Raw genomic sequence first — 13,533 nt, forward strand, 5'->3', positions numbered from 1 at the left:
CTCAGCCCGCGCGCGTCTGGGTGCCCCGTGTGCCCGTGAACCTGCCGCGAGTGAAACCCGCCGGGCCCCTCCCGAGCCCGAGCGGGGGTGGAGGGGGGGGATTTGGCCGAGTACGACTCCTGCCCCCCCCGCAACCCCTGCCCTGCAGACGTGGCGCTAAGGGAAGAGAGTCGCCTGCCGCGTGCACCTGCGATCGCCACAGTGCTGAGAGCCTGGCAAGGGACAGACGTGTCCCTGCCCGTGGCAAAAAGGGGGGGGGGGGAAGCAACCCTCAAAAAGGGGGGGTGAAAAATCCTCCTTTTTACCGCTGCAACTAGCAAGCGGATTTCAGCCTGCACCTTGTACTGAAGTACTGCATGTCAGAGCCAGGCGCTCCTTGTATTAACATGACAATGCATTTCACTGTAACGTGTTGGGAACAGCCCCCTCCCCACTATCAACACCACCCCCTTGCGCCCTGCTTGGATCGGCCTCCAGCTCCTCCAGGAAAGCCCACTTTTTCCACGGGGAAGTCCTATTCTCTTTCCAGTGCCAGGGGAACACTATCCTATTTCGATTTCCAGCTCATAGTAGTAACGCCTAGGGGAAGGGTGGCTCTTTCCAGGCAAAGGTTGCTTAGTACTACAGATCAGGTAGGAAATTATAGAGTGATCCTGAAGATCAAAAATGCTCGTTCTTAAAAACCTGTTAAATAAGAATGTACAAGGTCATACCTCCTTTGAAAACCATATGCCAAACACATCAGGCCCAACTAACTTCAACACATTGCTCCTGACTTTCTCTGATTGCTGCCATACAGGATTTGAGGTTCCACTGGCTTATTTTTAAAAAATGTTAATCTGCAAACATTTACAGAAGTAGGCAATCCCCCAGTGGCAACATACAATGGCTTAAATTGTTAAGTAAATATATGCACATGAATTGCAAAAAATAAACTATTTTAGCCCTAGTTTATATTTAGGCCTTCCACTTCCACTTTCGTTTTTAACTTCCAACAGAATGAAACTGCTTCTCTTCTGCATGATCATTTCTTTCAAATCAGAGCACTTTTCCATGTCATACATAACCTTTTTTTGCCTTGAAAAGTTCTGAGTGCATTGCACACCACAAAAATATTATTTTCTACTCAAATATATCAGTTCGTATAACTAAAGAAAACTCAGATTCTGGAATTGTTCAACCTGAGTTGAAAACACTCTTGTCATGGAAAATATGCAGCTGATATTTAGAAAGGTTTTCCTGTAATTAACTCCCCCTTGAGGATTTTAAGTTAGCAGCAGTAAAATTACCAACAGTATTCTAATACACACCACATGCACTAGCATTTACTGGCTTGAAACAGTATACTGTTCAATAATTTATTTTAAAATGAGGACAAAACTATTCCAACTACAAAACAGGATAATGAATATGTTCATAAATGCTGGGAGATTTTATATGTAGTTTTATAAACCATGTCTGCATTGCATTCATTATTCTCCATTTACAGGAAAATGTCAGATATTGTCACTCTCTGGTATATCAGGACATCAGCGAAATAAAGGCACAATACACCAAAGGTCTCATTTCAAACTCAAACTATACCTGTTGCCTATTTAAGATTTAATCTGAAGGCCAAGATCTGTCTGTTTGACTTTTAGACTCAAAACAAGTTATTACTAGTCAACCTACAAGTATTTTCTGCAGTCTCTCTCTCTCTCTGTCATTACAAAGAATAAAATCAACCTAATGCTTCCCATGGCAAGGTGACTGAAGACCTAGAAAGTAACTCCTTTCTACCATCCTCTTTTTCCCAAACATTCAGATATAACGTTTGTATTAATATGAATGATCCTAATGCATTTTGCTTTAATATTTTCTTCAAACTAAACATGTGAGGCTACTGGTTATTTTAGCTAGAGTTTGTGAACGTTTTAACTTCCGGAATTTCCTTGTATCTATTAGCAGGCATTTGCAGTCCCCTCCTGTATATAAATATAAGTATACATGCATATACTTATGTGCACAAGCTTGGATATGCATCTACAAACAAATAAATGGTAGTTCCTGGAGGGCAGAATGTGACATTATTTTGAAGTATCATCTGTTGGCACACTGCAACACTGAATTCAAGACTAATGTGCGTGCACAGACATACATGCACAAAAGCACATGTACAAGTACACGTGTATTTTATTTCAAGAGATAAAGCCACACAGATGCACCTAATTTATACACATGTATAAACAAACCCATCAATTCTCTTTGTAAGTATACATGTGTTCGTGTGTGTGCGTGACAGCATACCCACAGATATATCTAGCTTACACATACCTACATGTGCATGCTCATTCATGTAATCAATTTAGCAAAATGCTAACAGATGACACACAAAAGTATTATAAATTTTCTACCTTCCAGTAGCTAATATTCTCTCATGTAAAAAGTGTTTAGGGAAAAACACAATTTACTCTTGTAAATCTGTTTAGAAGTATGAAAGAAACACATTTTGCAAAGTGAAGTTAGTCTGTTGCAGGACTGTACAACCCTAAGCCTTGCATTTCATGATAAGGCCTGAGCCACTTGCCCCTGATCCCAAAGACTACACTTATATTAACTCTTTTCAGAATCAGGACTCTAACACTGGAAGCCCTTGTAAGCATGATTCATACTGTATGGGATATGGTCATCATATATATCTAGGATCAGGTTTTAAAAACACATACTGCTCCCACTACAGTCAAGGGCCCTTATCCCTCAAGGAACTCTATGCAAGAAGCCCACTGTGGTTACACAGAATCTTACTAATTTTAATGAAGCAGACCCTCATTGCAGAACTGGGAACTAAGTCTCAATGAATCTTGCATTACTGACAAAAGTATACCTTTCCATACAATAACAGGGTTTTTAATTTTAAACTCTTCATATACTTGTAGTTTAAGAATAATGAATAGTTTAAGGAATCACTTTGATAAATAATTAGAAAGCAACATATAGCCAATAGTATGTTACCAATATGTTGATCTGATAAATTCAGTGAAAGAAGGAAGGAAGGAAATATTTAATTTTAAAATCTTTAATCTGACAGTGTTCATTTAAACTAATTTTTAAACTCTCATAATAATTAAAAACATATTTCTTCCTCCTTTCATTCAGTAACACCCCACCTGGTTAAATGAAACATTTGAAGAAACAATATTTTAAAATGATTTTTTCCCACTCTGTATTAGGTAATGAAAATTGACTAGCTAATCACACTTTTTGTCCACGGTCATAAACTCATACAATCTGAAATATATTTCAACTGAAAATACCATAGAAGCATAGTTTAATCCAAGCAGAACATATCTTTAATTAAATGTTGAAAATATTTAAAATCATTTTCTTTTAGAAAGATTTTGAAATCATTCATTTAAAAAAGATTTTTGAGGCTCAACTTTGAAATATTCATATATATCTGATGCTGCTAATTTCCACACAGGAAATTTACTTTCTATACCCATTATTTATTATTGTAGGATACTTTGTATTCAAATTCTAAAGCAAGATAAAAATATTTAATCCTCCCTCCTAGAGCACCCCCTCTTCTCCCCCCCTCCTCCCCACACACATACAGTTCTAAGGCTGACTTTTATAAATAACCATATTGGAGGTTCTCTTTTTCTCTGAAAAATTACCTAAAGCCCTTTTTCCCAAGCAAGTTAATGTGAACTTGGGAAGGGCAATTAAATTGTCAGAATTAAAAAATTTGTTTTTAACTAGAAGGTAGCCAGAAGTATAGTCAGGGGGCTGGTATTGATTGTCTGAACAGAGAACATTAGTCTTCAGGTATTTACTCTGCCACCTCTGCACCAGAGGCTCTCTTTCAAATCAAATCAATCCCTGGAAAAAGATGGGTTCTTGCTTTTAAAACATAACTGGGCTGCAAGAGATCTGCTTTTTGTTGCTGTTGTTCTCTGCAGGCTTTACTGTACTGTGTCTAGGCTTCCTATCATTTTTGAATCTTTTTCACTATTTCAGATTGTGAGCTTTCTGCAACAGGGCCTACATTTGATTGTATTTGATAAGCCTAGCAGAATCAAAATCTAAACAGCATATAAAGCCTCTCTTAACAGTGAAACGGTTGCTGAAAATAAAATGTTTTCAGATATGTTTAATGCAGTACTTTCTTTTTTTATTCTTTATACTTAAAGACTTGTGTTTCACAAACTCATCTCTTGACAAAATCCCTTATGTTTGATGTCAGAGTAGGCTCACGTTGAAAAATAAGTTTTAAAAAGGTGGGGGAAATCTCTTTAAAAAGTCTATTTGCTTCAAAGTAGTGCATATTTCATTGAAATAGAATGTTTCATGATAAATTATTAATGACACCCCACAGAACACAAGTTCTATTCCATTGAGAATTCCAGTGACATCTGAACCCATGAGAACCAAGCCTCAAAGACTGGTCACCAGAATCTCAAAGGATGGAATTTTCAAATCCAAAATTGTTTTATATTTTTCTTTGTTATTATAATATAAAATGTTTCTATATTTGTATTGAGAGGGCTGTTTTCTCACAGCAATTCAGAAGGCTATATTAATACGCTACTATTTCAAATAGGGGCCTGCTCTATCTTTTCCTAAATTGACCCACTTAATTTGTATTTACATCTTGTGACATTTTCCTTTTAACAACTTCTTAAATATGTTATGATTATGTTCCTGATCATACTACTACTTGTTTTTTTTCACCACCCATTTCTGACCTTCTCAGAGAAAAAATGTCAGGACATAACCTAAATATTGTGCTTCTCATCAATACTAATAACCTCCTTAATTTGCCTACTTTTATGTGCATTTTTAGAAACCACATAGATGGGTAAATGAATTGTGTCTAGTTTATGTTCAAACCCTACATTTAAGAGACTGAAATGATAACAATTTAACTGGAAATAAGTAATGAGAGCAATAAGTATTAAAATTAAAATGGAATTCAGGTTATTGAAAAATGGCCCATTTATTGGAGAGATGAGTAACTATTTTAGTCTGTTTGTTCATAAAGAAAGGACTGTGTGTTCAGATAAAGATACCCTCTCAATATCTGGCAGTTAAAATACTAAAAAAAAAATGCATTGTTTTTATATTTTGATAAACAAAAGTATAGAAAGTTTGGAAGAAAAGCTATCCCTTTTAAAATGCAACATTATAAATACGAGAAGAACTCATAACATCTGTGACAAGATCTATTTTATGGAGACTGCATGTAATTTTAAAGGAGGCAGTTCTTCTTAATGTAAGGATCATTAGCCAAGAGACATCTTATGCCCTTGAAACCTACCCTGTAGAAACAACACTCAAAATTAACAAGACCCACAGCAGAAATGGCCTAATTAATTCTACATCTTGTTCCTCCTTCTATAGGAAAAGATGTAGGGCTTTGGGACCATTATTGCTTTTAGATCACTTTATTGACTATTCTCTGTATGGTCATTTATTTTAAAGGACTGATGTCACATTTGGCATTATATCTGCTGACATATTGTAGACATTTTCTTCCAGAAATGGCTCTTTAAGGCTGAGTGCAAGAGGTTAAGATGTTTGGCTGAGGCCAAACTTTAAGATGATAATGCTCTTCTAGAACCACAACAATAGATTTATGGATTTAAAACTAGTGTTCAAAGCGTATATAAAAGGTGTGTAAAATACGTATTGAATTTGTAAATTAAAAAAGAGCAGGTTTGCTAAATAATTTAAATTAAATAATTGTTTCATAAAAAATACTTCTGTTGTTATGAGTATTCAACATTAACTGAAACCATATTAACTAACTCCAAGGGTTTTTTTCACTTTATTAATGCACCTTAATTAGCGAAGTCATAACACTATAAATGTAAATGTATGACTGAACTAAAATTACAAGCCAAATGGAACAATTAATTGCTTTGCTTATTTCATTTCTTTTAGTTTATCAAAGAGCTTTTAAAGCTGTTACTAAAATTGGAATTTTGGAGATGCACATCTGAATGGATATGGAAATGCACATATCAAGACCCCTCTGCTAATAAGATGTGAAATATGTACATATGAACAGATTAAAATACTGTTTTCCTCATCAAGGCATCAATACTATTACTTACCAATTGCTGTTTGGACTATGTCTTGCATTTTACCATTTGTTACTCTGATTCCCTTGCTTAATTCTCGTATTAAAATTTAGGAGGTAAAAACACAAGTATGCCTGGAAATGTATTTAGCTTTATAAATGCTTTCCTTTTTACACTAAAGCTAATTAAAGTAATTGGTAGGGATTTCTCAAAGGGAAATATTTACTATTCAACTTGCTAAAACATAAATAAGTAATTTACCACAAAAAACATGCCCAGGGATTAGTGGAAAAATTGCATCCACCTTTGCTCTTTAGTAATGAGAACTGTATGCGTAATCATTATACGTCTGACATACACGCACACAGGTTCTATTAAGATATAATTAAGAAGAGATTTAACAGATACTAACATTGTTTATGAAAAATAGTGGTCAATTTATCTTTGTGCTGAACATGTTTGAAAGCAATGACAAGCCTTTGGAACGTGGAGCAATTTTACAGTGTCTAGTAGGAATGTAGGTCTAATCTTCATTGCCATGTACTATACCTGCTGCTATTGGCAAGAAGCAGTTTTTACACTGACCATGTTCTATGGCTGCTTTTAGTGTCGCTTCAGGATGTGTCGATCCAAGGGGGTTACGCACAAATCGTCGCCGGCGCCGCAAGTCATCTTCCCAGTAGTCAAGGCGCCAGAACTCACGAGGACGACTACAATGAAACAGAGGAGCCACATATGTTAGCAATTATCAAACAGCATGGTAGCACTGAATTTCTGCATAAAGCACTCCTTGTTTGCTCTGCCTCCTTTTTTTCCCCCCTTAACCTCCCCCCCTTTCTGCAATCTTTTACTTAGGTATGTCCTTGAAAATAACAATATCACCTTCCAGTCTAAGGAACTCCTTTCCCTTTTTTCTTGGAAGGTGAAATGAGCACTAAATACATCATTTTGAAATGAATTGCTGACAGTGTGATCAGTTTCCCCACACTCTAGTGGCATGTGCTCCGATTTCAGCCTCATTTCAGCCTCAGCAGGGCACCTTTCTCAGTGACTGCATTTATAAACCAGAATAGGGAAAAGGCTATTATAAATATGGTATAGCATTACCTATATTAATCAAAGTCTGTCCCCCTTCATTTTTCTTCCTAATTTGTGCCTTTTTGCACAAGGTCAGTAAATCATACCATGAATTCTTGGTCCAGAAAGTGTTAACTTTAATGAATACCTCAGTTACATGGTTATGTATGTGATAATAAAATATTACTCTGTTTAGATGTGCAGGAATTTAATTAAAATAATCTCTTAAAATATTCATTACATTTAGCCCCTGAGGCTTAGAACAACACAAGAAACTGCATTTCTTTTCCATTTACTGTTTTTAAATAAACTATTCCAGGAGAGTGAAACAGCAATCTATTTTCAAGCAAATCAGATTGGATTTCTGTTTTATGTAGTCATGTTTTTACATTTAATTAAAAACTACATGTTATGATGTGCAATAATTGGTATATTGAAGGCATACTTTAAAAAATTACATCTAGAAAAGGTTATATCAAATTCATTATTTCCCATTGCCTGCTCCAAATATACGTAGATCTTTTTAATATGGTCATATATAAATGCCAGTTACTATCTTGTTAGATGATCATGAATGAGTGCCATTGTAAACTAATATTTTAGCCAAGCACATGTACAAAAATACCAATTTTCAGTACAGCAAAATAAATAAATAAATACATACATACATACATACTTTTAAAAAAAATGCCTACAGCACACAACAATCACTATACGTCTACAGCCTGAAAACCTGTGTGCCCCACCTGCAAAATACTAATTTTGTTTCTTAATATAGCGAACTTCTGCTAGAATAATAAATAGAAAACATGAGCTAATAAACGGTGTACTCATCAACAGTAACACATGAATAGCTTGGATAATTCACAGATCCAAAAGTTAAAAACAAGGTACCCATATTCTCTTAATTCCGAAGATTAAATCTAAATGAAGCTAGGAATTTTTTGTTAAAAATCAAAGTTAAAAGATAAATCAAGCTTTCTAACAAAAATAACTGAAGTACTAAAATCCACTGTACAAAGATGGTCTCTAACTTGAATGTTAAAACCCAAGATTTTTATTGATTATTAAAAATAATAGATTGTGTGAAATTAAGGCACACCCTTTTATTTATTTGCATAAAATTCCTATTCCTGAAAAAGAATATTCATCTCTTTTATTGTCCCAACTTGTCACTTTTGAAAAATACTGATTAGTATCTCTTTTCATTGAAATACCTTGCTGTCTTATTTTTATATTCTATATGAGGCATTTGAACGATGCCAAGATTTGACCTATTTTGATTATAAAAATCAAAGTATTATAGAATAATTAAACAGAGCAAGATTTTTATAAACCTGGGAAGACCTACATTTAGTCAAAGCTCGATTAATAACTTAAAATTCTCCATTGGCAATTATAGAAAAAAGGCAGAACACAGCTGGCTACGTGCATGCCTTTGATAGTCGTACAGCATGGATAGGCACTTCATCATTCTGCCTTCCTACATTTATCTGTTAAAATTATTATCAAATATCAGCCAGGATGCAGTCGTGAATCACAGACTGTTCCTCGTCTTCAGGGGAATGATACAATGAGGGCCTATTCATCAGTATGGCAATCGGCACAAGTAATTAGTTCCCTAGACTGAGATCTCCTACAAAGCTTATTTCAGTCAGCACCACAAACATATGACAATGAAAAGCTAATGGAACCTGCTAAAATTTGTTAACCTCTTCTGCCATCAATCCTTCTAGTATTTTGTGCTACAGTATTATGTAAAGATGTTAAATTATTAATTTGTCATCCATTTATCTCTCTGCACTTTTGATGGAATTAAGTGATGCCATTCTTCTTAATAACAATTAAAATTTATAAGAGATGTTAAGCAACTATGCTCAAATTATTCGAAAAATTAGAGAGAACAATGGGTTCCAGCATAAAGTATTATTCTGAGCCATAATTCAACATATTCTTAGCATTTCGTTTTCAATTCAGCAAAATTAATTTGTATAAAATACCATGCCCCTCACATCTATATTGCTTATTCACAAATAACCTCATGTAAACTACTAGATCTGTTTATTTGGGGATTAACGCCTGAGGCAACCAAGTATATAGCAAAAAGAAAATCTACCCCTGTCACAGAAAATAACCTACTGAGCAGTTGTACAGAAATGAAGCATTAGCCTCTAGGGTAATCTTTAATTGTGAGCCTCTGTTGTAAGAACAGATTGCTGGGACATTTATGCACTTTAATAGCAATATAATCCACATTTACTAACCTAACAGTTTGATAAAATTTATCAAATTATTACTGAAATCAGTTAAAAAATAAAAAGTGCTACATTATCAAACCTCCACACCTTTGAGGTAGAGTTGACATTGCAGCCAGGGGGAGACAGATAAAAATATTGTTTAGCTGTCAAATTTTGACTGATAGTATCAGACTGTTGTAGGAGCACCATTTTATGATGCAAACTACTAAGAAATTGGATTGTGAAAACACTCTACTGCCCTCTACTAACTGGATGTCTGACTAGACAAATTTCTGGCCCTATTTAAAGGTTGCCATATGGGCTGAAGGTGCTATATGGACTGGATCAATGAACATAAGTAGTCAATTAGCCTAAGTGCATGTGTAACATGCATTCCTGTCTACTTCTCATGGGACCGAGAAGGGTTTATGAATTGTCAGTTATATGATTTGCGTGAGTTGGGGCCCCACTAACATGGCCCAGAGTGGATCCTTAGTAATGGTATTGAATGTACAAAGACAACTACTTCCAATTAAATATTTTCTCAGAGTATTTCTTTATTGTTTTTCAAGAATTCCCCAAGCTTGTAGGCTCAAATTTAAGCCTGTTCACCTTATTTTCATGGAACTGCTAATGACACAATGGTACTTACAAACAGCTAAAAATAAAAGTTAGATTCTAGGGCTTTAAAACCTAAGATAAGTGGATATTTTAGTCTGCTTTAGATCACTGATCTTATTTATTCATCTATCTAATTTTATCTGGATTAGGCCTAGTAGAATAAAACCTTCAAACTAAACTTTACATTATAAAGCTTTGCTAAATAGGATTAAAACGAGCTCCAGTCACAACCTAGATTATAAAATTTAGCTAGATTGAAATAGTTCATAAATTTAGAGAACACATTACATACTTATAGTTACATTTACACTCTTTTAAAAGGAAAGCTAGACTAACATCACATAAATTGAGATAGATTTAAACCATTTCTTAGAACCACAGCTGCTGGCATTCATTCATTTAATGGCGATATAGGGTTTGATCCCTGATTCCAACAATCATGCCTCCTGTCATGCCATACAAGTGTGATAGGAGAGGTGATTGTGGAATCAGTGATCAGATTGCAATGGCATCATTATGACTTGCCATTACAGGGGGAGCCTGTGATCATAATCCTGAACTCCCCCTGCACTGGCAAATTGAAAGAGAGGTGCCTGAAGGTCCAGCCTGGCTGATAATCAACTGTTTGTCAGCTGGCCACTGAGACCTTAGAGAGGACTCGAACCAGCTCTGGTACATTTGAATCCTTAGTGCAGTCCAGGGGATGGAGCTGACAATCAGCTGATTGTTGGTCCCAACTGGGAAAGCCCCAGGTCTGGTTTGAGAATGGGCCTGTTTCATCCAGGCCAACAATCAGCTGATTGTCAGAACTCCATGCCCTGAACCTCTGGCCAGGTTGCCAGGCACAGGGAATCCGAGGTTCCCAGTGTGGTGATGTGGAGCCAAAGGGCCCTGGGAAGTAAAGTGGATGTGCAGGTGGGGGTGCCTGATATTGGCCTCACAGCATCCCCTCATCTGCCTCGGGGGAATCAGACAAAAATACTAGGTCCAGGACCCAGTGCTGCCCCCAGACTGATCCCACTGATTGGACTGTATCCCAGACCCTGGTGTTGCCCCATGCTGGATCCCTATGCTCAGCTGAGTGTTAGATTCTGTCATGGCTCAGCCCCACATGCCACACATTCAACTTAAGATGCAACTCAAATGAGCCACATTATACATGGAACAGCCTTATGGCTCATTTGCTATATTATTATACCATAAATTGGCTTCAATATGTGGCTAGTTTATTATTTATAATGCATTCAACACCTTCATGCTGCCTTATATGTAACACGTGCCAGGGCCCAGAGTAAGAGCTTTTAAACTTTGCTGAATAACCCTCAGGTAAACATTAGACTAAGATCGTACTAGTTTCAAATTCCTACATTGTATATTTGACATGAATACTTTTTTAAATTCAAAGCTATATTGGTCCAAAAGCAGTCTAATGGAAATGGAACCACTATTGTCCCTTCTGAATATTGCAACACTGCAACAGTCAACTCGTGATTGGACTTCTTGATCCAGAGTGGACCCGAGGCTTCTTTGTAGAGGCCAAGTATAAACTGCTTGCTAGCTGATAGTTACAGCTAATGCCTAGCCAGAGATATAAAACCAAAGACTCCTCTGAGATCACCCTGCTTGTGCTCAGAGTGCCCCAGCACAGAGTGATTATACCTCAAGACAGAGGAAAGAGCTGAATAGATGAAGAGAGTTTGCACTGCAGCAGGAGTTCTGGCTGCACAAGGAACAGGCTACAGAGTATTTCCAAAAAGTAATTAAAAGAAAGAAAAAAACCCAAAGCCAACAAGAACCTAAACATAAAACTATTCCATAAACAAAAAGGAAGAGAACAAGACAACCTCCACCTTCCCAAAAAGTTCAACAGAATGCAGGTAGAAGAAAAGCAGTGGGGTAGAGGTTGCCCAGTTTGTTGCACTGAGTCCTATACACATGATTACCTTCTCAGAGGAGACATGGCATATGTTGGCAAACATTAAAAGGAACTTCAGGCACTTGGGGCTATGTAGGGTCTGAACGCAGACCAAGGTAGCTAAACTGGAGCAGAAAAGGGAAGTAGAGAGGTATGCAGATGAGACCTTTTGGGACATAACAGGTCAGTCCCCAAGTGGTGCCATGAAGTATGAAGGTCACAAGATATGAGGCAGCAAGCTGGAGAGGAAGAAAAAGTTTCCATATCTGACCTAGTGTCCACATGAAGTTCCAGTATCTTCTTACACTAAGGATATCCCTTGGGGGGAAGGGACCCTAGTGTGTATATGGAAGGCTTAAGTAGTGGAGGATTTGATTATTAGGACTATAAGATAGTTTTGTCTGCCATGTTAAGGGGGATTGCATGGTGACTTGCCTGCCAGGACCTCAGAAGGCTGGCTTGCTAGGAGTATTGGGGAGGAGAGTGCACCAACTGTTTGCCAGCTGTGCACCAACTATAGGAAGTGTTGGAGAGAGGTCTTGGAAGCAAAATTTAAGTTTGTAAGGAAGAAACTAAAGGCCATGAAACATCACTCAAGTACTCAGGGCATTCTCTGGAATGCTTCCAGTACCACACGCTGGCCCAGGAAAGCAGAACTGCCGAGTTTCTATATGTGAAAAGTATAGAGAGGAGGAGTCCAGATTTGTTTAAGACTGGGGATCCTTATGGGAAAGGAGGGATAAGCTTCACTTAAGGCAAAAGGGTACCAGAGTGCTGGCACAGTCATAAAAAAGAGAAGTCTTTAAATTGAAAGCTGGGGGGAAGCCTACAAGTAAGCACATGATACAGACTGACACATCATTTAGGGATAAAGTCATAATAATGCTAGATTCTCTCAAAGAGGACAGGAAAAAAGGGTGAGAGAGCTCACATAAGGCAGGAGGGGCAACCAGAGTAAGCATTCCCAACTCAACAGGGCACATAAAAGTAGGCAGCCAGAAGTCTAAAAATTAAAAGGTAGGTGAACAAGGATGTCTGGCATTCAATAATAATATTGATAAAATTGGCACCTCTGAAACCTGGCTGAAAAAAGAAAATCAATCGGACACAAATTCTAGATTACACACTAGATTTAGTAGATCATTATCAGTGGGATAGTGAGATTTTACGTAAGATATAAAATTGAATAAAATGGGCTAGAAATCTTACCTGATAAAAGAGGTACCACACAATCTCTATGGGCAGAAATTCAGTGTCTAAATAGGAAGAGTTTACTTTTGAGGTTATCCTACCTTCAGAGGCCTAGGAGGTTCTAATTCTAAGATTTCAAGCCCTAGAACATTTAATAGCACCTAAGGGATCTATCATCCATGAATCTGTCCAGTGTTCTCTTGAACCTGACTAAATAGTAAGCCACTACAACAGGGGTCAGTCTACCCCAGGCACATGTGCCTGAGCATGGCATGTGAAGGCATTTTGATTAGTATGCATGCTTCAGGGTGAATGATGAGGAAGGGGCCAGGGCTGCATTGCTACAACAAGGATCAGGCCCCTCACAGCTCCCCTGCAATCTGCCCTAAGGCAGGTGTGCACCTGCTGCTGGCAATGAGTTGAGCTG

The 13,533-nt window shown here is 37.2% G+C and overlaps 1 protein-coding gene across 11 annotated transcripts in view; it reads right to left on the reverse strand.

The window, feature by feature from the left end:
* Nucleotides 1-13,533, reverse strand: part of LRBA (LPS responsive beige-like anchor protein) — a 760,533-nt gene that overhangs the window by 287,267 nt on the left and 459,733 nt on the right. For 6 of the 11 annotated variants that reach the window (XM_019522187.1, XM_019522186.1, XM_019522183.1 and 3 more), the window contains one exon: nucleotides 6,615-6,775. In XM_019522187.1, coding sequence (XP_019377732.1) covers nucleotides 6,615-6,775 — 161 coding nt within the window. The remainder of the gene's footprint in view (nucleotides 1-6,614; nucleotides 6,776-13,533) is intronic. The other 5 variants (XM_019522192.1, XM_019522189.1, XM_019522188.1 and 2 more) reach the window with 1 other exon arrangement.

The sequence above is a fragment of the Gavialis gangeticus genome, unplaced genomic scaffold (genome assembly GCF_001723915.1).
Source record: "Gavialis gangeticus isolate Ggan-Ray unplaced genomic scaffold, GavGan_comp1, whole genome shotgun sequence".
NCBI classification, from domain to species: domain Eukaryota; kingdom Metazoa; phylum Chordata; order Crocodylia; family Gavialidae; genus Gavialis; species Gavialis gangeticus.